The 27,290-nt window shown below is 39.6% G+C and overlaps 1 protein-coding gene, 1 long non-coding RNA gene and 1 pseudogene across 2 annotated transcripts; 2 read left to right on the top strand and 1 right to left on the bottom strand.

Annotated features, from left to right (window-relative positions):
* Nucleotides 1-8,352: 8,352 nt before the first annotated feature.
* Nucleotides 8,353-12,073, top strand: LOC146938483 (uncharacterized; annotated as a pseudogene).
* A 3,493-nt stretch (nucleotides 12,074-15,566) lies between these two features.
* LOC146938482 (uncharacterized) lies at nucleotides 15,567-16,330 on the top strand. Its single transcript, XR_015033381.1, has 2 exons — nucleotides 15,567-15,683; nucleotides 15,812-16,330. It is a non-coding gene; the product is annotated as an uncharacterized LOC146938482 (long non-coding RNA).
* Nucleotides 16,331-23,953: 7,623 nt separating this feature from the next.
* Nucleotides 23,954-24,361, bottom strand: LOC146938481 (uncharacterized). Its single transcript, XM_085749639.1, has one exon. It carries the CDS (start codon nucleotides 24,359-24,361, stop codon nucleotides 23,954-23,956), a length of 408 nt encoding a protein of 135 aa, XP_085605765.1.
* Between the last annotated feature and the right edge of the window lie 2,929 nt (nucleotides 24,362-27,290).

Below are 27,290 nucleotides of genomic sequence, written 5' to 3'. Positions count from 1 at the left end.
TTTGAGGGGTTTACATTCGTTAAAAGACACCACAGAGAAAACCGCGTCGCGAATCCCCACGCCTGCCTGAAGCGAGCAAAACAATGGGATTTCTCCCTGTCTTACTCGCCTAGGCGAGTAGATTTGCTGGGGAGGCGAGCAGCAGCTCGCAGCTGCGAGTTGGGGGTGAGAAAAACCCCCCATTCGCAGTTCTAGCTCGCCAGGGCGAGTAATTGCTCGCCGTGGCGAGTTAGGACAGCCCAGAACACTTAAAATTGGTATTTTTGACCCAAAAACCTCAAACCAAGTGCCTCTAAGCATATTGGAACATAATTGATCATATAAAACTTGTAAAACATGTATATGGCAAGAATTATCATGTATAGCATTCATGGCATAAAAAGGGGCAACTAGACTAATACTTGAACCCTAGAATTTCATATTATTCATAATAGACATACATGGCATAATCATAATCCCAAAGGGTGGGAAGTCTATCTATGGAACTCACCTAATCATAATCTTGAAGCAACTCCAAGCTCCAAGCTCAAACATACCCAAAACCTTAACTTTAAACACTTACTTCCTTGACTTAGACCAATCCATTTTATTGCTCTTTCTTGCAACCTTAGCACCATGATTTCTTGATCTTGAAGAAAACCTAACTTGAAACCTCTTTCATCATACCATGAGCCAAAACATAACTCTTGACTTCAATACAAAATCAACTTCAAGGTTGTTTTCATGCTTCACTCTCCAACTCCATGAAATAGGATCCTTATAAGCCCCAAATCAACAAAACAAAAGCCTTAGCTTCTTGATCAAACCAAACCCTAAGTTTTCTTAAACTTCCCTTGAGAAGGAAAAATAGTGAAATCATCTCACTACAACTTCATATTACTTCCTTGAACAAGGGAAACCCATAACATAAGCAAGCTCTAGCTTCCTCTTTCCCAAACAACAAAACCCTAACCTTGAATTTCTTATAAAGAGGAGAAGAAGTGGAAAGAAGCTTACCCCAAGGTACCAATCTCTTGTAGGATGATAGAGGGACCAAACTTGAACATGATTCTTGATGAAGAAGACTTAATGAATTGGTGAGGTAAGGAGAGAAGAAGGAGAGATCGATGGAGTAGAGAGAAGGAGGAGAAAAAGTTTGCCAACATTTGAAGAGAGAGAAAGAGAATAGGAAATGAGATATTTTTGGGTTAAAACCAATTAAATATCCTTTCCACGTGAAATTACCATTATGCCCTTGCCTTTAAACGGGTTAAATCCGACACAGATACTTTTCCCGTAAATAGCTGACATGTCATACAATATTTCCAATAACTTACTTTCCATGAATTAAATTCATCTGACACGGTCAACGGGTAATATACCGATACTGTCAGGCGGGATATTACATTCTACCCCCCTTAAAAAAAATTTCGTCCTCGAAATTTAGAGACTGACTACCAATCATCATGACAAAAACTTACCATCTATGGCCTGGGCCATACATTTCTTATTCATACATATCCAAGAAGTTCATCATTGTTTGTTTTTCGTCCTGTTTCTCGATTCACATACATAAGCATATAGCTTTCTTGTTATTAATACCACTCTTACATAGGGTTATCTTAGTACATCATGATTCAGAACTTACCTTGCTACACATAGACGTATTATTATCTCGGACTCGTATCTTATCCGATTAGCATGAACCATTCATAAAGATATCTTATCATAAACATGAACACTCAGGATTTGCCTTTTAACTGGAATCCTACCGAAAACCAGGTTTGCCCTGCAGTGCTTACTTGTAACTTTAAAACATCTTTTCATGCTTACATAATCTTTCTTACCGCATTTTGCGACTTAGGCCTCTTACATTCTTTACTCGTATAGACGATTCCACGAATCTCTTATCTTTTTCCAGAGCCTTGAGAAATCTTCCAATTTCATTGCAATCTCATATAGCTTTACACAAGAAGTGAAATCAAATTGTCACTTTATCTGACAATCTAACATCCAACATTGCGGTTCACCTGCTATTGAAACTTTCTAACATATCCACTTGCACATACATCGTATACTCTTAATACACTTCCGTGTATCCTACATGATATTGACTTCATACGAACATTGTCGTTCCAATAGCATGTGCATACTTCCAAGTGACGTCTCTTGTTAAATGATAACGATACATGTTCTAAAATCTTTCTTAAGGAAATTTTTTCTTAAACTTTGGTATTCGGGTTCTTGGAACGGATATACACATGACTAAAAAGATTTTATCATTTCCAAAAATGATTGTGTAATGGTACTACAGAACCACTAGACGAGTTTCAATATTTTTGAGAAAAGATTTTACAACTCGGCCAAAGCTTGTCCATGACAAGTTGGTCCTGAAGTTTGTACGTCTTAAGTATGTTTACTTACGACGTATCTTATCAGTTTTGAAAATGTAAAATTTCATGAGTTAAAAATAAGTATCGTTCCCAAGTTCCTAAATACCAATCTTAGCTTTAAAAGTTATAAAATCATGACTTGAAATGTCTTAACAAGTATCGTTTTCACTCGACAAGTACTTCATACAAGAGTATGAATCTCATTGCACATCACTTAAAAGTTGCTTCTCTCTCATGATAACTTGCTTACGTATCCGTAGGAAATCCTTGAACCTCTTGACATTAACATTGTTCCTCTTCTTCGGAACGCTAAACTTGATTCTTTACTTGAGTTGCAAGTTAAACCTTCTGAATCTCACAAGTTTTCCATATTTCATGATTACCGATTAACTTTCATGGCGCTACTCTGATTCCCTCCGGTTGGCTTAAACAAATACTATAATCCATTAAAGCAATTGAGACTTCAATTCATGCTTATCACTTGATTACTTACTTCTTGAGAACTTCCATGTTGCAACCAACATCACCACCTTACACTTGCCTTGTAAATTCAAAACTTGTGATAACTTATCTTATGCTCATAATTCTTGACTTGGGGGTAAACCTTACGTTCTTGCTGGTTGCAGTTACCATACATATCATAATTGAACCTGTTTCCAAGCAACTCGAATTCCTTTGACAAACTCATATAACACTTGAACATATCCTTCTTGAACATCTAATCCTTGTACCTTCGTATCCTCGCATACTATATTTTTGCTTAATCATAACAATGCTTGCTAGTTGATTTTTCTTTTAAAAGAAAACTTCGCAAGATAGCGCACAGGTCATTGACATTGATGATTTTCTACTGTATAAAAATACTGAGTTTAGGCCCCGATCGTTACTCTAAAATCATAGAACGGGTTGATAACACATACGTGCCTCCAATCCTAGACTCTAATAAGTCTAGCCTGCTCTACGAATGCCGTAGCAAACCGGTTCCTAGAAATCTCTTGTGAATTTCCAAAATGTCAACTTCAATCACCCATACGCGCAATTCTTTTTAAAATCCTTCAAACCTGATAGTTCAATTTCATAATGAGCCTTAGCAAGTTAATTAAGCAAAACATAGGTTTGAGCGATACGTCATAATTCCACATAATCCGTGAACCTTGTGATTTCTCATAACTTTGCACCGCTTTAACTTCTTACTTCATACCTCATGCATAAACTTCTGCGACTTTCCTTTTAAATGCCGGAACTTTTATACTCTTGATCTTGGCTCGTTCTTGACTCTTAAAACATTAACTTCTAAAGTTACCTTAAACTGTATCGATTTCGTTGATTGTTGCCCATGCCTTTTCCCTTGAAATTCTTAGGATATGATATGCATTCATCACTTGATGTCACAAAAGATTTTTCATCACATAAAATACTATTGTGAAGGCATCTCCCCAATAGTCATTGCAAACCTTTGGAACGAACGGTTAAATTTCATAAAAACAGAAAATTTCGTTCCAAGTTCGCTATTGGTGAATTTCTCCAACTATCTATTTTTTTTCAAGTAACCAATGCACATCATTCATTCCTAGCATCATAAAACATTCTATAACATATGCATGGCAACTTCAACCTTTTCGATACAATTCTTGGCACGTCGGAAATCAATGCCTTAATCCTGATAACATATAACTTTCTCCACTACGATTAGCTTACCTCATTACGTCCCACTTAACGCAACTTGATAACTTACATGTCCTGAACTTCATTCATATAAGACTATTCCTGAGAGCCTGCTGACTCCATCAACATATTTCAACTCCTAACTATCTTGTAACCTTGTACTGACATTCCCGAATATCATAAACTCGTTCCAACAACAACTCTTACTGAAACTTTCTGTCATGGTTAGATACATATATCCAACTTCTACTCTTACGGGTTCATAAAGTACCACTAACATCTTACCCGACATTGTCGAAACGTTCCTTCTTAACATGTCTTACATTCCCGGAGGATTCACACTTCTAATTGCTTAGTTCACCGGCCACCTTTTGGCACGATCATACTACTTCTTCACATACTTCGTTCCTCCTGGGTCCTATTCAGCTCTCAGGCATCCATTCTAATCGTTGAATGCTAAATTGAGTTGATCAGGCTCAACTAACAACAACAACTAGAAAATTTACCCGGAACCCAATGGTCCCACTTCCTTAGTTGTAATTTAATGACCCAAGGCACGGTCTGAATCGACCTGCTCTGATACCAATTGTAACACCCATACCAGACGTATCTAGAAGGTCTGGCACGTGCGTTAATATTAGTACTGGATACATTAAAATATACAACATAAAATTTTAAGAATGAATAATAATTACATCAAGTCACGTTCGTATAAATCATAATACAATACAACTCATCCATACACAAAAATACATCCTTGATGTCCATATCATCCCGCAGCTTTACGAACGAACCCTTGACGTAATATCTATCCGGCTCCGAACATGCATAACATCCTGCTTATCTAAAACAAATAAGGATTGGGATGAGACATAATGTCTCAGTGAGTTCCCCTAAATCCTAGGCTATAGGCAACCTCAAGGGGAAACCTACGGTCACCACGTGTCTACACCACAACCTGACGGTTGATTATACGTGTGTGGGGACTTGCATACTAGACGGTCGTGCATACTAGAGCCGTCATAGTCTTATCTTAACCTGTTATAGGTTTCACTTCCTATACGTGTCATGGCGGTTGAAGGGAACCTAGAACCGCGTTGCCAAGAATACACTCTATGTATCGAGGCCTAAACATAACATAATCATGACACGGCTCTAAACCGAACTATTAGGGGAAACCTAAGATCGTCGTCGGTATCATGCTCTTTACTTGCTCTATTCCACGCATTGTACTTGTCATGTAGCATCTAATGCTCTTATTCTTAAACATAAACTTGCATGGATTCACTCTTGCATACTCGTGAACATAACATAATCATAATCATATCATACATAAACGTATCTAAGTTCATTCATTGGGTTAGCGTTGAACAAACAATTATTATCTTGGTTCATTTTACGGATAGTCCCGGGTGGAGTAACCCCGAGATCAATCCCATACATGACCGATGTACGTACATCGGACTCCCTCGGTGTCGTGCGGGTCCCTTGCGGCTTAAACCGTTCCCCTTAGGTCGAGAACCTCCCGTATCCCCCTGGCGTGGATAGCAAGAGACACGAACACCTACGTCTTGTTAATTTCAGTGACATGCGGGTCCCTTACGGCTTGAATCGTTCCCCTTAGATCGAGAACCTCTTGTATCCCCCTGATGTGGATAGCAAGAGACATGCCACCTACTTATTAAGTCATAGTCTTGTCGTACGTATACATAAACATATTCATACTTGCTTGCTTATTACCTCGGACCCTTAAGTCGATCCGATTATTGGTAAATACATACTTGTTCATGCTTGAAAGTTCTTAATCATGGTGGAGTGATTAACTAATCAAACCACGACTTAACATGCTTACTATCTTAATCTTAATCATGTGCGAAGATAGCATACTTCGCGTCTTAACATTCTAGGGATCTTGCTAACTAGCTAATTCTCAATAACTATGTCGAGGCTCTAGTTTTTCCTTTGCTTAATGGATAATTTACTACCCGATTCATGACACGTTTCTCTCGTATGCCATGCCTTACTAACATGCTTAATACTTGCCTCATATCATAAAAATCATGCTTTCATTGATCATCCTTTAGGACCTTGGTTTGAGGGGTTTACATTCGTTAAAAGACACCACAGAGAAAACCGCGTCGCGAATCCCCACGCCTGCCTGAAGCAAGCAAAACAATGGGATTTCTCCCTGTCTTACTCGCCTAGGCGAGTAGATTTGCTGGGGAGGCGAGCAGCAGCTCGCAGCTGCGAGTTGGGGGCGAGCAAAACCCCCCATTCTCAGTTCTAGCTCGCCATGGCGAGTAATTGCTCGCCATGGCGAGTTAGGACAGCCCAGAACACTTAAAATTGGTATTTTTGACCCAAAAACCTCAAACCAAGTGCCTCTAAGCATATTGGAACATAATTGATCATATAAAACTTGTAAAACTTGTATATGGCAAGAATTATCATGTATAGCATTCATGGCATAAAAAGGGGCAACTAGACTAATACTTGAACCCTAGAATTTCATATTATTCATAATAGACATACATGGCATAATCATAATCCCAAAGGGTGGGAAGTCTATCTATGGAACTCACCTAATCATAATCTTGAAGCAACTCCAAGCTCCAAGCTCAAACATACCCAAAACCTTAGCTTTAAACACTTACTTCCTTGACTTAGACCAATCCATTTTATTGCTCTTTCTTGCAACCTTAGCACCATGATTTCTTGATCTTGAAGAAAACCTAACTTGAAACCTCTTTCATCATACCATGAGCCAAAACATAACTTTTGACTTCAATACAAAATCAACTTCAAGGTTGTTTTCATGCTTCACTCTCCAACTCCATGAAATAGGATCCTTATAAGCCCTAAATCAACAAAACAAAAGCCTTAGCTTCTTGATCAAACCAAACCCTAAGTTTTCTTAAACTTCCCTTAAGAAGGAAAAATAGTGAAATCATCTCACTACAACTTCATATTACTTCCTTGAACAAGGGAAAACCATAACATAAGCAAGCTCTAGCTTCCTCTTTCCCAAACAACAAAACCCTAACCTTGAATTTCTTATAAAGAGGAGAAGAAGTGGGAAGAAGCTTACCCCAAGGTACCAATCTCTTGTAGGATGATAGAGGGACCAAACTTGAACATGATTCTTGATGAAGAAGACTTAATGAATTGGTGAGGTAAGGAGAGAAGAAGGAGAGATCGATGGAGTAGAGAGAAGGAGGAGAAAAAGTTTGCCAATATTTGAAGAGAGAGAAAGAGAATAGGAAATGAGATATTTTTGGGTTAAAACCAATTAAATATCCTTTCCACGTGAAATTACCATTATGCCCTTGCCTTTAAACGGGTTAAATCCGACACAGATACTTTTCCCGTAAATAGCTGACATGTCATACAATATTTCCAATAACTTACTTTCCATGAATTAAATTCATCTGACACGGTCAACGGGTAATATACCGATACTATCAGGCGGGATATTACACATGGTCTCTAATGGACTGAATCTCTCCATTGATCTCAACTAACTCTATGCTCATTCCTCCATATATATCATTGAACACAAATTTACAAATCCTCCTGCATAATAGCAATAAATATAAGAAACCTTGAATATTACATAATGATAATTCAAGTGCTAGTAAGCATGATAGTAAGAAAACTTGTACTACAAGTAATTAGTTTTACATTGTACTTTAGCTTGCGAATAGTACAATCCTTCTAAGATAGAACAATTAGCTTTTAGTATAAATACTATCATGTAATCTCTTTTCACCTTAATGAATCATTTCACACTTTCATTGGATTCTTAATATGGTATCGGTTTTTCTCTCTCCTCTTGAGAGAGTTAGTTACAATCCAATCCATAGCTTCCGCCATTGATGCTTGCTCTTCAAGCTTCCTTCTTTTTCTCTTCATTTTTCTTCTAATCCTTTGTGATTCTTCTTCATTTCTTCTTATTCTCAATTGCATATTGAGATATTCATTTTTCTTCAAATCACTCTTTTTGTGATTTTCAATCTTCGTCTTCTTCGCATACTATGTTCTTCGTCTTCATCTTTTTTCTAGTTTTTTGTGCTTCTTTATGCACCATGCCTCCTCGTCAAGCTCCGATTATTGTTCAACAGGCCAATATTGATTCTGTTTTTTTATGTTCACCCTAGTGAAGGACCAAATTCAGTTGTTGTTACAACTCTTCTTACCGGTTCCAATTACCTCGCATGGAGTCGTTCTAGAAGCGTGCTCTTGGTGCGAAGAATAAGTTTTCTTTTGTGGATGGATCCATTCCAATTCCTCCTTCCAATGATATGAATCGTAGTGCATGGGAGTGTTGCAATTAATTCCTCCTTCTTTTGTGGATGGATCCATTCCAATTCCTCCTTCTATTGTTTTCCATGAATATGCCATTGATGTTTGGATTGAGCTTCAAGAACGTTTTTCAAAGGTTGATAGGGTTCTTTTCGTTCTGCTATAAACAATCTCAAACAATGTACAAAACTTCTGCTTTATTATTTCACTGAGATGAAATCTCTTCGGAAGGAGCTTAATTCACATCGTCATATGCCTATGTGTACTTGTCCTTATCCATGTCGTTGTGAATCTATGCGTGGTGCTAGAAATTTTCGAATGGAGGATCAAGTGAATGACAATTTCTCAGTTTGTTAAAACTCAAGTTTTGCTTATGGATCCACTCCCTTCAATTAACAAGGTTTATTCCATGGTTATTCTAGACGAAAGTAATAACATTGCACCTGCATCGATCTGTTCCTATTGAAGATTCAAGCATACTTGTGAATGCTTCAGATGCAAAAAAAAAAACATATGGCCGTGGTAAACCACCTTTAGGTTTTACTCAATCTAAGAACACTTCAAGGTATTGTACCTTTTGCCATAGGAACAATCACACTATGGATTTCTGTTACCAGAAGCATGGATATTCTAATGCAATGCTGCATCTAATGTTGTTGCTTCTGAGAGTTCCATTGATTCTCCGTCTAGTGATGAAGGTCTTTCCTCTATTTATCAAACTAATTTGACTCAAGAGCAATATGTTCATTTGGTTTCCTTGCTTCAGCAATCATTTTTGGCTCCTCCAGCATCTAACCATAACCCTGCTAGCACGAATCACATTGTTTCTTCCAGTGCTTCTCCTTCTGTTTCAAGTAAAAACATTGTCATTTCTTTCTCTTTGAATGTTCAAATGAACCATTGGCTTATTGATTCAGGAGCTAATGAACACATTTGTTCATCTTTGAATGTACTTCATTCATTTCATAAAATTAAGCCTGTGAATGTTATTTTACCCAATGGAACATCTGTTATTGTCCATTATGCTGGTACTGCAGTTTTTTCACGCGCTTTCCATATCACAAATGTCCTTTATTCATTCATTTTAGAGTTAATCTCATTTCATTTTCCAAACTTGTTCATGTTTTATCTTATCAGGTTAACTTTTTGCTTAACAAATGTCCTATATGTTGAATACTGCTTCATGTTCTCATGAGTCTTTAGTTTCTTCTTCCACAAGTCATAGGTCAAATTTTCATTCAAGTGTTTCTTTAAATTCACGTAATTCTATTTGTTCAAATGTAGTTATTTCCTTTATTCCTTCTAATGCAATCTGACACTTTAGATTAGGACATTTGTCTAATCAATGATTGTCTAAGATGCATCAATTGTACTCTTCAATTTCTGTTGATAATAAAGCTACTTGTGATGTTTGTCATTTTGCCAGACAAAGAAAATTACCTTATAATTCCATTCATTCTATTGCTACTTCTAAATTTGAATTACTACATTTTTGATATTTGGGGTCCTATAGCTCAAAACTCTATTCATGGTCACAAATACTTCCTCACAATTTTTGATGATTTTAGTAGATTTTTATAGGACATTTTGTTCAAAAATAAATCAGAAGTCTCTTCCCAAGTCAAAAGTTTCATACAATTGATTGAAAATCACCATCATACTACACTTAAATTCATCAGATTAGATAATGATCCTGAGTTGTTATTACTTGAATTTTATGCTTCAAAGGGCATTATTCATAGAAGATCTTGTGTTGATACCCCTGAACAAAATGGTGGAGTGGAAATAAAGCATCAACATATCCTCAATGTTTCTAGGGCTTTAATTTTCCAATCTAAACTTACTAATATTTTCTCGTCTTATGCAGTTTTGCATTCAGTCTTTCTCATTAATAGAGTTTGTACTCCTCTTCTTAAACATAAATCCCCTTATCAGGTTCTATATGATTCTTGAACTGACATTCATTCTTTTAAGGTCTTCAGTTGTTTGTGCTATGCTTCCACACTTCAAGCTCATAGAACCAAGTTACAGTCCAGAGCTAGCAAGTGTATTTTCTTAAGTTACAAGTCAGGTTTCAAAGGTTTTGTACTCTTTGATCTTGATTCTAGATAAATTTTTGTCGGCTTAATACATATGCAGGTCCCTTAACTTATTTTTTCTTCTCACTTCAGTCCCTTAATTTTTAAATGTGTCAATTTGGTCCTGTAAGTCCTCTTCCGTTTACCCATTTGATCCTTTCTGTTAACTTTTTAAAAAAAAAAACGTTAAGTCTGCACAGTATGTATTAAAAAATTAAAAAAATTAAAAAAATCAGAAAAAAATCCCAAAAAAAAAAAATTAAATAAACAAAAAAATCAGGAAAACAATTGAAAATAACTTTTATTTTTTTTAACCAAAACCTTTTATAATTCCATTGAAAATCCACCAAAACTGAATTAAAAAAAGTGCATAGAAATAATTTTAGAGAGTAACTCTCTTGGACATCAATTGATCTTAATGAGGCCACGACCTCTCTTGCAGTGGGCAACTGCAACGGCGTTTTTCTTCCAGCCAAAGCATTGCACATGTTCCATTTTGCTGAGCTTCTTTCTCTCTCCGCCGCAATCAACACCAGCAGCTGAAGCACAAATCTTCTTTCTCTGAATCTTTTATTTCTTCTTCATCTTCATTTCTTCCTCTCAATCCCAATCCAACCAAAAGCAAATTTAACATGTGATGCAGAGAAGAGTAGGACCACAAATTCATCAAAACCCATTTCAAGATCACCTTAAATTGCTCAAATTGGAAGACTTAAAAATAAATAAATTGGAACAATCATAATATTTCACAATTCCAATTTCTCCGATCTAGTCCTATACAGATTCGAGAATTTCCAAAACTTGCTCAAACTTTTCTTCAAGACCTGGAGTTAGAATTCAAGTTACAAGTGTTTCACGACGGTCTCCGACGTTGGCATAATCAGATTTGCGGCGAGAGACGTAAGGTGAAATAGAGAGCGAAAATATCAACGGTGGTGGAAGATGATTGGTTGTTTCGGAGTTTCTAGAACGGACGCCGACGATGCTGGTGAAATCATAAATACGGTGCTGGTGATGGTGTTACATACGACAGCGTTTCCTGTGTTTTTTTTTTGTTGAGTATCAGCGTGAGAAAGGAAGGAAGAAGATGATGAGGAAGGAAACAAATTATTTTCTGGTTTTTTGTTAAGGTACCATTCCATTTTGATTTTCTTTTTTGGTGGATTTTTTTAATTTTTTTTAATTTTTTTTAATTTTTTAATACATACTATGCAGACTTAACGTTTTTTTTAAGTTAACAGAAAGGATCAAATGGATAAACAGAAGAGGACTTACAGGACCAAATTGACACATTTAAAAGTTAAGGGACTGAAGTGAGAAGAAAAAATAAGTTAAGGGACTTGCATATGTATTAAGCCAATTTTTGTCTCTAGAAATGTCATTTTTCATGAATTAATATTGCCATACCCTCCATCTTCCACTTCATCCACCTTAAACTGGGAATACTTTTCACCTTCTTCCAATCATCCATCCGTTTTTGATGATTTTGACATTTCATTTTCATCCTCATCCTCTATTCCACCTGTTACTCCTACTTCACCCATCACTAGTAATACACCTATCACTACTACTACATCATTTCCACCTATTACCAACACTTCATCATCTCCACCCCCTATTCCTCCACCTATTAGAATTTCAACTGATGAGACGTAGCGTACAGTGGAGGTATAATGGAAGACTCGTTTCAAACTGAGGAGATGAATTTTTCAAATAATTTGTATGGTTATCCTATAATAGCCCTTAGATGAGTAATGACCAAAATGCCCTTTTCTACACTTCGTCAACTAAAATATCCGATAAAATGCCGTGAAAGTAAAATGATGTGAAAGTTTTAAGCGGAATATTACATTCACCGTGATCTGTTGGAATAATTTGATTTGGTCCGAAAAGTCTTATGCGCAATTACCATTTTGCCCTTCTCTAAAAAAAACCAAAGATAAAATAATTGATACTGAATTTTTACATGCGGGGTATTACACCCCTCAACAAATAAGGCAAAAAAACCATGGGGCATGAATATAGGATTTTTTCATCAAGTGGAAGTAATCTATGATACAAGGAGAAATCAATTACACCCTTTTTTAAAATAGGAGAATGTTAACACTCGGAGAAACTTTATAGAAAAAACTATTTTTCTCTATTAATTTTGTCTCTCATTTCCAACAAACTCTAACTATTGTTGTTGTGTTACGTTGTGTTTGGTTGTGGCGTATCCAGGATCCAGAGTCAGGAGGTGCGAAATTTTTAACTTCATTAAATTTTATTAATATTAAAAATATAAATTTTAAGAATTTATCTAAGTATCAAAAGTAACTCAAGCTGAAAACCAACGCATATGAACTTACGTTTGGTACCGAGTGAGGGTTATTTAGGTAAAAACGAGGTGGGAATGAGCAAAAACTGAAAGGGGGCCAAAAAAAGCTAGTAGCCTGGATTGGGCCGGGTAACCAACCCATTTTGCTTGATTCAGTGATTATATAGAAATTTGCTATTCACCCTGCACATTTTACTCACGCCCTGCAAGCCTTCCAAATATACCCTTGCGTTAGTTAAGTCGCGCTGCGTGACTTAACTAACACACGTTGTAAGCAATGCGTGACTTAAGTCACACACCACTTGCCTATGCGCGAGTTAACTCACGCACGTTGGCCAGTGGTCTGTCCTCAAGAACCACGTTTTTGTGGACGGTGGTCACAATTTCAACCTTCAATCTACTCGTTTTTTACAACCTTAACACATTTTTTTTTACCACATTTATGGTAGTTACAACCCAGGCTCCCATTTCTACTAGTAAATACCCCTCCATACTTCCCTAATTCCTCACACCATATTACTTTCTCCCCCTCCTCACTCTCTCCCTCTATTTCTCTTCTTTCTTTTTTTCTTTTCAATATTCTCTTTGGGGTAAAAATTGATCAAACTTCGTCGGGGTAAAGTAGTGAGTAACCGACTTGGGGAAGTGATCGACCCTTGGGATAATTTTAAATCTGCTTTTTTAACAGCATAAACTTTTTACCGTGGGTAAAAAGAACTTCTTGTGGTAAAAAAAAAACTAGATTTAAATTTAGCCCAATGATTGATGATGTATTTTCCCCAAGAAGGCTGCTCACTATTTTACCCCATGAAGATTGATTACTTTTTACCCCAAGGAGAAAATAAGTAGATTTAGTGAATAAGTTCAAAATTATTGTATGAATTATTGTAATGAATGAATTATTAATAAAATGAGATATTATTATATGCCTCAATTTTCTTCATTTATTTTATATTTGCTTTTAGTTTCTAATGTTGTATTTACTTTTATTTATATTTGTATTTGTTTAAAGAATAATATCGAATCAATAATTTTGATTAATGTAAACAAAATAATTTAGAATAAAGTTAAGAAACTAATTTAGAATAAAGTTAAGAAAATAATTTAGATTAATGTAAACAAAATAATTTCAAAATAAAGTTAAGAAAATAATTTGGAATAAAGTTAATAAAGTTAAGAAAATAATTTACATTAATATAAACAAAATAATTTAGAAAAAAGTTAATAAATTAATTTAGAATAAAGTTAATAACATAATTTGAAAAAGTAGCCTTGCGCCACTTAACTTGCGCCACGTAACTTAACTTGCGCATTAATTTACACTTGTGCAAGTTAACTAGCGCGGGGCATTTTGGGCATGGCTGCAGGGCGCGAGCGAAATGTGCTGGAGCAAAATTCATTATATATACCGAGTTTTGGTTGAAGCTAGGGTATCGCGTTTTGATTCGATTTTAGAGTTTGTTTTCTTACTTCTTCTTCGTTTTCTCTCTCCCTTTATCGTTTTCCACCGTCCTGCGGTTTGATTCTTTGTTTGCAGTTTTTATTTTCAGATTCCCCTCGTCTGCGAGATATTATTACTTAATTTGCTGCAGGTATTTTCATTCTTATTCAATCTGTTCTGAAATTTTGTGTGATTAGGGTTTTCCAACCTTAGAATTGGGGCTTTAACGAATTGTTATGTGATGTTGTAATTTCAAACAAAACCTCGCTTTTTCAATTCTAGTTGTATGATTAGGGTTTTCCAACCTTAGAATTGGGATTTAACGAATTGTGATGTTATGTTGTAATTTCAAACAAAACCTGCTTTTTCAATTCTCCTTCTGCTTTGAAATTTTGTATGATTAGGGTTTTCCAACCTTAGAATTGGGGCTTTAACGAATTGTGATGTTGTAATTTCAAACAAAACCTCGCTTTTGAAGAAAGTAAATAAATAATAATGTAGTCATCTCCATATTTTAGACTCGAATTTTCATGATACCAATTGTGACGATGAAATTGATCATAGAAATTAGACTTTTGACTCAAATCAAGTTTCTAAACAAAATAACAATAGTTACATGGGGCCGCTTGTAGCCCGAATTAGTTACTTTAATGACTTTTGGTTCAAGCTAGGGTAGTGGTTAATGATTCACTCATCAGCTTGCTTCTTGTTGGTTCGTTTTCATCTTCTTTGTTTACGTCCTCTTCTGTTTCCTTTGTCTCCTGCGGTTGAATATTCTTTATTTCCTCTGTAAAATCTTGAATTAGTTTTTGAAAAAATTAGTGCATTTTGATGAAATTAAATTTCTCTTTCTATAGGTTTATTTTGCCTTTTTAAAAATTTTGTTCTTTCATACTAGTTGAGCTCTCTGATGGAATTTAAAGGAACGGCGCAAACCGGTAGTAGCAGCCGAATCTCACGAGGTAACCTAAATCACATTGATCCTTTTCATTTTATCAACAATTCTATGTTTTTTTTTTTATTCTTTATTGAGTTTGCTGATCAATGATGTAATCTTGTATTAATACGTTCTTTGCAGTCGAATTAATTTGGGTTAACATGCACTTTTTTCATTTGTTATATTTTCAAATGATTTTCACTGTAGAACCATGCGAAGATATATACAATATTACAATTCTCTTTTGCTTTCATGTTTTAAGCATGTAACTTGTAACTGGGTATTGTTGCCAAACTTAAATCAAGCCTATTTTATTCTTTGTGTTTTCTTTGTCTTCTATTTAGTTCCATGTATGCATTTGAATGTTGTATTTTTTTTTTTTAAACATTCAGCCATCTCAAAATAAACTTAACCTTTGTTTTTTATTTTATTTGATCAACACAATAAATAAACAAAACTTACTAAGAATCGCCGTTCAAACAAAAAAAGAATTGCATTTTCCGAGTTGCTAAAGGTATTCAGCAAACTTAAGATGCACTACCCGTTTCCCATTGACGGAATAAGGTGTCAGGCAAGTTTTTCTTGACGTCTCAACAAAATTTAGAGCGGCCTTTAGCCGCGCTTTTGATACAAGTTTCACAAATTCAGTTTCTATGTGCATATTTGAATTCTTTATTGTATCAATCTCTAAATCAATAGGATGACAAGCAAATGGCAAGGCTTGCTATCAAGGCTGCCTGTAAAAAGGCTCAAATGATTCGAGACAGGGTTGTTGCTTTAATTGAGAAAAAATATCCTGGTAAAGGAAAGGCGAACTGGAAGAAGAAATCGATCGAGAAAAAAACAGAGAGAATGAAAAAAGTACTTTTAGATTGGAACCGTTGGTGTTAGAGGGTTATGTTATGTTCTTTCAATCTTGTTATTGGCTAGCGAATTGTATTGTGTATGTATGAGCTTGACTCTATGGTATATAAAGACTATAATTTCTGCATGTTTTTGTTGGAGGCTGAAGCTCCAAAGTCTTCACAGTAGAAAAAGGAATAGTTTGAAGCTGATACTAAGAATATCAGGGCAATAACATTACACTATGAACCCTCGAAAAATTGTTGAAAATGTCTTCTTTCCTTTATGTATGTTTAGGTATCTTGTTTACAGGACTCTCAGATGCAATGTTTTGTATGTTTATCTATAAATAAATTCAGTTTGGTTATACTTATAGTGGTCTTGACTTCTAATCAAAATGAAAAATGTTGAATCGCATGAAACTGCAACCGATGAACATATCTCATGTTGTTTTACCACCACTTCTTAGTGATTTCTGCGAAGTTCTTAACTTTATATTTTTTTCAAAGTATTTAATGGTCAATCTCTGAATGGTGTTTTAGGCGATAAAATCGTGTCGTGCTAAATAACACTTCTGAATCAAAATTGGTGTCGGCAACTGTCTATTATTGCCAGGTCTCGGCATATGCAACCGTCTATTGCTTCCATGAAACTTAAGGCCATGGCTATGATCTGCAAAGTTGCTTATTGAACAAACCAAAGACAATAAATAACAGTATTCAATTCAGTTGTTAATTAGGTCACTGAATTACATCTGAATGACATAATTGATTACACACTAGAACATGTACTAAAGTTACTTCAATTGAAGTGAAATTTAAATCCTTGTATTCCTGTTTGTGCTCGTTTTATTCACTATGTGCTGACCAATATCCTTTGTATGTGGCTCATCCAAGGTCCCTTTAGAGGACAAAGTGTGTGATGATAAGGACTACCTGCAGCTGTAAACCATAATAGAGCTACTTGATCATATGATCATGAGATTAATAGTTGACATGTGCCCCATACCCTATCCATTTATTTCAGGACTAAAGAACATTGTTCATTTATGGAAGTAAAAACAAATACTTAATCAATTGCCCAAAAGTCGTCGCCTTAAATTTCCATTTGTTAACCAGTTTACCTACACACACATACATATATAATTTTTTAACTGTTTGGCACATATAAACAATATTCCACTGGATAATTGATGTAGTCTGTCTATCCTAGATTAACAAATATGAAAATCGTTTTTATGTTGTTTTTGGTTACAAAATCAATTTTATGTTTGTTCTGGATCGCTCAAAAGGATTCTTGGCCCATTACTTAGGCCAATACTTCTTAAAGCCCAAACTCCATGTTTGGCAACAATTACTTGCGACACACTCCCTCTCCGCAAGGGGGGTGCACGGAGCAAACGAGATAGGTTCAAACGAAACCCAACGTCTCTTTGCACATTATGCACGTTCCCGCAATAAGCGCTTTGGCGGTTACACTTCCCACGATTTCGTAACCGCCAGAACCAGGTGTGCCATCACAACGGCTCTGCAGCCCTCCACCTCTATAAATAGGGGACTCAATGCAGTCCCCAAGGTAGAATCTTTTCTTCCCTCTAAACCCTCACTCTCTGATCTCTACTAACTTGAGCGTCAGAGTGCCTGCAAGTACACACCCTTCATCCGTTCCAAGGAGCATTCTAACGCATTCTTCCACCGTCACAACCACCGCATTCAAAGCACCGGCAGTCCCCGTTTTTATACTCCAAAAAACCAAAGCTTTCAAAAAACTACCATGACTGCCAACGGTACCCCTTCCCAAATACGAAGTGAGATACGCATCCCTCAACGGGATGGCATGACATCTACATCTTCACCAGTGGGAACACTCAGGGAGGAACCAGGCCAAATGGTTCCTTCCAGCAAGGACCTCTGTTAGGTCCAATACGACCAACAGGGACACCTGAAGATGCAACACCAACGGACGTCCTCGTCGGTAACCTAATCCGCATGGTTGAACGACAGACGTCGTTAATCGAGGAACTGAACCGACGCCTAATAGATCTGGAGCAAATGCGCCCAATTGTTCGATCCCGACGGACTCCTTCCCCAACACGTAGCAGAAGAGGAGGGAGCCGACGCCGATCACGCTCCAGACCCCCATGGCGCTCGGTGAGCATCAGATCTCCAACTTACACCAGGAGATCTACAAGAAGGAGATCCCCAAGGCGAACTCCTCCAAGACGATCTTCCCCGAGAAGATCCCCTCCGAGAAGGTCCCCACCAAGACGCAACAGACGCTCGTGGTCACCTTCCAGCCTATAGATCGGTGCAAGGCGCCGTGAAATGCAAGCTCTTCGTCACCACACTGAGGCGAGGAGCTGTTACGTGGTTTAAGAACTTAAAGAGAAACTCCATCGACACATGGAGCGACTTCTGCTACGAGTTCACCACTCACTTCACCGCTTCAAGGACGCAACCAAAGACGGTAGCATCCCTTGAAGCCATTGTTCAAGGATGGAGCGAAGCTCTCCGAGACTACATCGAAAGGTTCAACGAAGAAGCTGTTCAGGTAAGAGGTGCCGAAGAAACAATGAAATGGTACCTCATTGCCAAAGGTCTGCGCAAAGGCACAGACGTTAAGAAAGTTGTCCGCCTAGATCGCCACAGGACTCTCAACGAGTTCCTTGCGATCGCCAAGATCTACATCGCCTACGAAGAAGAGTTGTTTACGGACAACCTCAACAAATCCAGGAAGGAGGAGCCTGCTGCGAAATCCTCCAAAAAGCCCTTCCAAGAGAAAAAGAGGGAAGGCAAAGCTACTCGGGAAAGCAAAAGACCCAACGGTCACTTCACCGAGTACACTCCTTTGGCCATGTCAAGGGAGAAAATCCTTGCCGAGATCGCTATAGCCAATCTGACTGAAGCTGGCATCAAGCCACCAAAAGCTCCATCTCAGGAGAGGAAGGGGGTCGACAGGACAAAGTACTGTCGATTCCACAAACGCCACGGTCACACCACTGACGATTGCATTAACCTAAAGGATGCTATTGAGCTCCTCATTCAAAGGGGTCGGCTCAAACAATTTGTGAAAAGCCCGGAAGCAGAGAAAAAGACCGTCGAACTCATCGGTGACGGCTCTGAACCCGATAAACGATCGCCATGTCCGTGGAGCATGTTGGTGATTTCCCTAACAACGTGGAAATCACCCCCTACTCATGCACCGACCAACGTCATCACTGGATGAACGGTGAACGTCTCCATGGGAAGCATGAAGAGGAAATTTGAAGAACTCATGAGCGTCAACTTGATGTCCCCCTCCAACCAAGGAGGAAGGCCACCTTCGGCGTTCTACGATTCGAAACTTCCTGGTGGAGCCTCAAATTCTTCCATTTTGTTGCTCGTACGAGAATCAATGGGCTGACGTCCGACGAGTCCTAATTGACACAGGGGCCTCGTGCGACATCATGTACACAGCCTGTTCAAAACACTCCAGCTGACGGAGAAAAACCTTTCTCCATATGTTGGGAATGAATGCTACGGCTTCAATGGCTCATCTACTCAGCCATGGGGATACATAGAGCTGCTGGTCTCCTTCGGCGAAAAGGAGGCCAAGAAAACAATAAAGATCCCATTCTTGGTGATCGATTGCCCCTTTCTCTGCAATTGCATTATAGGGAGAACCGGGCTCGCCCAGCTAGGGGCTGCATGTTTAACCGCTCATCTGAAGTTGAAATACCTTGCAAAAGATGACATCATCGCCTCTTTGAATGGAGACATCAAAGTTGCAAGGAGATGTTTCCTCCAGGCTAATAAATCCCAGAGCTCGGTTTCCCAATCCATCCAAACTGCAGAGGACAAAGGGAAAGCTGATGTGAGCATTCTGGAAGCCAACTTGGTCGAACTTGATCCCAGATTCACCAAGGAAGACCTTAAGGAACAAAAACGGGAAAAGAAGGATCCGTTCAACGCGAAACTTCTTAGACCTATTCCTGACGGTGAGTTTGAGCTGGTCCCCTTTGGAGACAATCCCTCGAAAAACTTCAAGATCGGCAAGGATCTTCTAGAACTTGTCAAGGCCCAGCTGATCGATATGCTCGAATCAACCCTAGCGTCGCTTGTCACCAGCTGACAGTAGATCCCGGAATTAGTGCTGTAGCACAGCGACGTAAAAGTAGTCTCCTGAAAAGTCAAAGGCTGTCGAAAAAGCTGTAAAAGACCTCCTAGAGGCAAATTTTATTTTTGAGCCCAAATACACTACCTGGCTCTTCAATGTTGTACTTGTCAGGAAATCTAATGGAAAATGGCGTATGTGTGTTGATTATACTGATCTTAATAGGGCCTGCCCTAAAGACGCATATCCTCTTCCTAACATCGATAAACTCATTGATAATTCCTCCGGCTACAAACTTTTATCCTTCATGGACGCCTATTCTGGGTACAATCAGATACCTATGGCTGAAGAAGATAAAATGAAAACAACCTTCATGACCAAATCAGGGAACTATTACTACAACGTAATGCCCTTCGGCCTGCGAAATGCGGGGGCTACTTATCAACGAATGACGAATAAAGTCTATGACAAGGAAATCCTTGGCGACATCCTCGAAGTTTACATGGATGACATGATCGTAAAATCCCAACAAGAGGTGGATCATGCCGCTCATCTCAGGATAGTATTCAAGCAAACTCGTAAGTACAACATGCGACTCAACCCGGGGAAATGCACTTTTGGGGTTCAAGCGGGGAAATTCCTTGGTTTCTACCTAACAGAAAGAGGAAGTGAGGCGAACCCAGATAAATGTCGCGCATTTACTGAACTCCACACACCCCACTATAAAAAGTGCATCCAAATGCTCAACGGATTGCTAACTGCCCTCTCCAGGTTTGTGGCTAAGTCCGCCCATCACGCGCTTCCTTTCTTCATGCTCTTGAGGAAAGAAACGAAGTTCGATTGGACAGATGAGTTCGAGAACGCTTTGAAACATCTCAAAGAAACCCTCTCTGCACCACCAGTACTCTCGCGACCCGACCAAGGTGAAGTATTGTATCTATATCTCTCTGTTTCCTCTGACGCGGTAAGCGCGGTCCTTATCAGATAAACGACATAAGGACAGAAGCCAGTATACTTCACCAGCAAAGCATTGCTAGGGCCCGTGACGAGGTACTAGAGAATTGAAAAGGTAGCTCTCGCCCTCCTTACAGCAGCCAGGAGACTGAGGCAATACTTCCTAACTCACACGGTGATAGTCCGAACAGACCAGCTTATCAGACAAATCTTGGGTCGCCCTGACGTAGCTGGCCGGATGATGAAGTGGTCACTCGAACTATCCGAGTTCGACATACATTTCAAATCCTGGAAAGCACTCAAGGCACAGGTGTTCGCTAACTTCCTCGCCGAGATGACCTTCCCACATGAAGAAAACCTCGAGGAGTGGACCGTCTTCGTAGACAGATCGTCCAATTCCAAAGGAAGCAGGGCTGGGATCAACGTAGAAGACAACAAAGGTATTGTCATCGAAATCTCCCTCACACTATCTTTTCTTGTAACTAACAATACTGCAGAGTACGAAGCCTTCTTGGCCGGGTTACGAACAGCCCGGGATATGGGGGCGAAAAATGTGAAAATCTTTACCGACTCGTAACTCGTGGCTTCACAAGTCACGGGAGAATTCCAGGTAAAGGAAGACCACCTCCAAAAATACGTCTCATTAGTGCTAGAGAACATGAAAGAATTCGAAACTGTCTAAGTAATTGACGTTCCACGCGAACAGAGGTCAATTCAATCATCGGAACAGAGCACTGGAGAAAACTCATTTCTCGATACATAGAGACTGGGGAGCTCCCCTCCGACCCACACGAAAGAACAAGGCTGAAACGAAGGGCCTGCTCGTTCACTTTGGTGGAAGGAATCTTGTACAAAAGAGGTTTCATCACTCCACTTATCAAGTGTTTAGGGCCTCACGAGACCCAAGAAGTCTTCGCCGATGTCCACAAAAGCATATGTGGACAGCACCTCGACGCCAAGGCTCTTGCGAAAAAGGTCCTCAGGCTGGGTACTATTGGCCTACCATGTTAAAAGACGCCCAAGATTACGTGAACCTCTGCGATAAATGCCAGCGACACGGGGACATGCACCTAGCACCCCCTGCTAAGCTAACATCCTTGGTTTCCCCTTGGCCTTTTGCATGGTGGGGCATCGACCTTCTGGGACCGTTCCCCAAAGCCACTGGACAGCTGAAGTATCTGGTTGTCGCCATTGACTACTCAACTAAATGGATCGAAGCGGGACCCTTGGCCAAAATAACGGCAAAAAACGTTCTCTGTTTCTTCAAAAGAAACATTCTAACAAGATTCGTAGTACCAGCTCTAGTGATATCCGACAATGGTACACAGTTCACGGACCAAAGGTTCCAGGACTACCTAAGGAATATCGGCATCAAACAAAGCTTCACCTCTGTCGAACATCCTCAAGACAATGGCCTCGCCGAAGCGGCGAACCGGGTCATCTTACGGGGGATACGAAGGAGGTTGGATGCAGTCAAAACCCAGTGGGTGGAAGAGTTGCACACAGTCCTCTGGGCATACAGGACAAATCCATACTCCACCAATGGCGAGTCACCTTTTCGACTCACGTACGGGACGGAGGCAGTCATACCCTTTGAGCTAACAAATCTCACATGGCGAACTGACGCCAGCACCGACTTCCCGGCCAACATGGCCAATCTACGTGAAGAGCTCGAATTTGTCGATGAAGTCAGAACAAACGCTACCTTGCGAGAAGCAGCGCTAAAACAGAAAATAGTCACTCGCCACAGCAAGAAAGTCATTAAGAGGGATTTCGAAGTAGGCGACCTCGTCCTTCTGCAAATCCAGAAGGATTCTAAAGAAGGTAAACACGTCGCCAACTGGGACGGACCCTACAGAATCCGAATGAAAACTGGGACAGGAGCTTACGGTCTCGAAGACCTTCATCGAAACGTAATTCCTAGAACTTGGAATGCCGAAAAACTCAAAAAGTATTATACTTAGATGGCAAACAACGCCAAATTACGCTAACGTATATGCTTAGTTCTACACAACGAACTTCTCGCTCACCAAAGAAGCAAATAAACAAAAGAGGAAAGTCGTGCCACTCCGAATCCAAAAAGAAAAAGGATAAGAAAATTTACAACAAATTCTCTTACTCCACAGTATGTACGCTTACTGCTGCGACATCACTGCTCGGCATGTTAGGTAGAACCCCAGCTCGCGATGGGTGATTCACGCCTCAGTGCGTTGGACTTAGAATGATTTCTTCGTTCATCCGCTGTTACACGTCCGAAACACAACTTTGGACACACATTCAGATAAACGATCTCTTTGATGTGCAATGCTTCTAACCAATACTTCGTGTAACGGTCAGAACTCTCCTACCTGAACTCTTCTTCGCAAAAAGAGCGCAAATGTGACACTTTCCAAAGCAAAATGACTAAATACCTGGCAAGAAAAGGGCAAAACTTTGATTTCATCAAGTCAAGGTAACAAGAAATCAGGAGGGCACGCTAAACCTTCTAGTCATTAAATCACTTCGTCGAAATAATGACTGTGGGGGGTAGTCCACCTTGCTACAGCTAAACGAACTTCGACTTAAAAACATCGCACTTCAAAAACGAGCAACAATACAAGTCGAACAGCTAAGAGCATAGAAATTATTGCAATCTGTGAAACACACAAGATAGATAGTTCGCTCTCAACAAATACTTCAAACAGTATCAAAAGCCTCACACAACGAGCAATCAAATTCAAAACATTATACTTGAAAGTAAATCATGCATTTCATAACAAGTATTAATGAAATAAGCAAAGTGCGTACGATCCACAAAGGGCCGTATAATGTCAGTGGCGCAAAGGCCGGTCAAGCAAAAACAAATTACAGGGCAACAAAAGCTCGGGTGTTTCAAACATGCCCATCTTCATCTTGATCAACGTTTTCACCATTCCTGACATACTTCAGAAAATCAAGCCCGTCCACGCGGAGCTACACACCAGGGATCACCACCTTGAGTTGCTCTATGGCATTTTCAAAAACATGACGAGCAGCTCCAACAAGGTTCCTCTCCAACTCCTCGAGCTTGAACACCAACGCATGACGAGCTAGCACCGTTGTGTCTTCAATCTCATCCTCAAGGGTTCTTTTCTCTGCAGCAAATTTGGCATGAACCTCACTCAGCTCACGGAGATAACGGGACGCCGATTCCACTTTTCTCTCCAGAAAAGCAATCCTCTTGTCCTTATCTAAAGCGCCCGCCTTCAAAGTGGTCACCTTCGTTTCAAGCTCAGCCACCCTCTTGGCCGTTGCCTCCCGCTTGCGAACAAGGGCGTCAATACGCACAATTTCCTGCATGGATGAATTATTGAGAAAAACATCGACCTCCAAAGCCCTCATGGCACCAACAACCCCCTCGGTTACTACACGGCTCGGTCAGCTATCCCCAAATCACAAATGGCTTTCAGCTCAGAATCACCAAGAAACAACGACGCCATGAGGACCAAAGCGATCAGAATGAGACCACACATTTGGAAGCTGGAACAAACCTTCATCAATTGGCGGGACCGCCGAAGAAGGAACCCTTGTCAGAGATTACACATATTTTGCCCTTATCAAGAGCAACGGTCCTTCTCCTCTTTAGGGGAAACTCTTCCTCATCCACAGGCTCGTCGGTCAAACGAGCAGGGAACCAAGCGTCCACCGCCCACTCCCACTGCTCATCCCTGCTCCTGTTGTTGTTGCCCTGACCAGTAACCTTCTGGTTAGCCTTGTTCACTAGAGAACGGATATGGGACATCTTTCCTGCAAGTAAAAACAAGGGTAAAATGTTAGTCAAAGAAATTTTGCGATCGGGAAGACGGAGGAAAAAAGCAATACTGGCATACCTAAAAGAACAAGAGGATTTTTGGAGAATACCAAGGAACGTGTGTCGATCAAGCAAGGTTTGGTAACCGGGTTCCCTTGCGAATCTAACAACGGGTTACCATCATCATCAACCACTTCTGATCGGGAGAAGGAGCTCACAAATTCAACGTAGTTATACCTGTACATGGCAGGCTAATGTTTCAGGTGATCTCAACTCCAACTGAAATGGAAGCGCGGTACGCGCACCGACGTGACACCATCCTCCCCATAAGGACACTCTACTACTCTCAGGGCACTCTCAAGCGCCACTTCCGTCTGAGGCCTCACCAGAAAGAACCTATCATTAAACATGGTATCGCCACTACTAAAGACCTCGAAAAGAGCTGTACGCTGACGGAAAGACACCCAGTTACAGCCGCCTTCTTTATCCAAACCTCGCTCGATGGTAAAGATGGCGAAGGAAAGATCTTTGGTAGCAGGAATTTGAAGAAAACGGCACACTAGTTTGAAGGCCGTTAAATAGGTGAAGGAATCTGGCTTCAACTGAGAAGGAGGAAAAGGCAAGCCTGAAACCCACTTCTGTAAAGGTATCCTCATACATGCGGAAGTGATCACTAGGAAAGCGCGAACATATTTGATCTGCAACCTTGTGAAGAAGGATCTCTCAGTCTTCTCGCCTCCCTATTGGACAGCGCAGGACTATTCCAGCCCTGTCTACCGCAAACTGGGACGCCGTTCCTAAGACCTCCTCTCCTACCCAGGAATTTGTGGACTTCGCCTTTTGGAAAGAACTTTGGAGAAAAACTTCTAAGTCTCTGAGAAACTGAAAACGCAGTGATGTCCCAAACAACGTTTGGGCTATTTATACTCGTTTCATAATCCACCCAAAAGTCAACCCGTTCTTTCCGATACAGTCCTTCTGGTACAACTCTCTCATCATGTAACACCTCTACGGTCCAGATTTGATCAAATCATCCATCTAAGGGCCCTGATTCCTTGCAGCAGTTCTCTAAACTTTAGGATCAAAACAACGGTGATGATGACACCTCGGAAACACAAACCGAGAACACTCCATAGACTATAGGTAATGTAGTACTGCAATAGCCTTTACACGTGTCAACTAGAAACCAAAGGCCATGTCTCATCAACCTCTCCCTCGAGACGTTGGCATTTATTACGGAATGATATTCGACCAAACTTCCTAGCGAGAGAATCTCTCTGCTCGGTCTTGCACCGTCGGACATGTGCGTATCGAACACAACTCATCTCTCATGCGAACTTATTCAATCAGAGGGCGAGTGGAGTTCTGAGGACAGCGAGCTCGCTCGTTCAATCTTTTTAACACTCTCGGCCGTCCTCGCCAACAATCCCATAAGTCTGAATACACGTAAGACTGACGAACAAAGATCCTCCTGCGGTCAGTCACAAATGATCAAATCGCCCGCACTTAAGTCATCACTCTTCATCAAGAGCAACGACTTGGGGGGTTACTGTTCTGGACCGGCCAAAACAATTCTTGGCCCATTACTTGGGCCCAATACTTCTTAAAGCCCAAACTCCACGTTTGGCAATAATTACTTGCGACACACTCCCTCTTCGCGAGGGGGTGCACGGAGCGAACGAGACCGGTTCAAACGAACCCCAACGTCTCTTTGCACATTATGCATGTTCCCGCAATAAACGCTATGGCGGTTACACTTCCCACGATTTTGTAACCGCCAGAGCCAGGTGTGCCACCACAATGGCTCTGCAACTGAAACACACCGTCTCACTAAAAGAAAATAAATAAATTTATATAACATTACTCCTAAAAAAAATGATAAATAATGATAATAATAAAACAGAGAGACCCACGACATATAACCCACTTCTAGACTTTTCCTTTTTGGCACTTCACTGTACCACCATTTCATTCCTCTGTATCTTCTTACTCTTCACCCGTGTATCCATTCTTTTTCTCATTTCAAGGCACAAATTCCTTCCTAAATTAAACACTCACAACAAGAATTACATGTTTAATTAAAATTATCACCGTATTCTACAAGGACTATTGGATAGAAGTTTGGTGTTGGGGTTAATGTTTTAAAATAGGAGAAGAATACCCACTCATGGCAAGTGCCCTCTTTGGTGTTTCTTGAGGTACAACTTTATGATTCATGAAATTTGGAATTAATATATAGCTTAGATGAGTAGTAAAACCTTAGATTTTCATGTGTCCCTTTCAGACCCTAAGTATAACAAATTGGGTGTTTTGTCATATTCTTTTATCTATTGGTAATGTGATCTTAAATAAGTTTTAACAAGAGTTTAAATCAATATATGATGTTCAGATTCGGTGGGAATTGCTCCGGTGGTCATTTCGAAAGGCGTTGCTAGGAACGGAGTTGACTCGTCATATTTATGAGTTGATGACGATCATTATCATATATTTTGATTATTGCTATCATTGGTATTTTGCTTA

Source organism: Medicago sativa, chromosome 3, assembly GCF_051527215.1.
Source record: "Medicago sativa cultivar Bolivia chromosome 3, Bolivia_mono, whole genome shotgun sequence".
NCBI lineage: Eukaryota > Viridiplantae > Streptophyta > Magnoliopsida > Fabales > Fabaceae > Medicago > Medicago sativa.
Note: the sequence above shows the minus strand (reverse complement) of the source record. Positions and strands in the feature narration are given on the sequence as shown.

Bases quoted from the DNA above. Each gene is read 5' to 3' on its own strand.
- LOC146938481 (XM_085749639.1), bottom strand. From the start codon at position 24,361: ATGAGGGCTTTGGAGGTCGATGTTTTTCTCAATAATTCATCCATGCAG.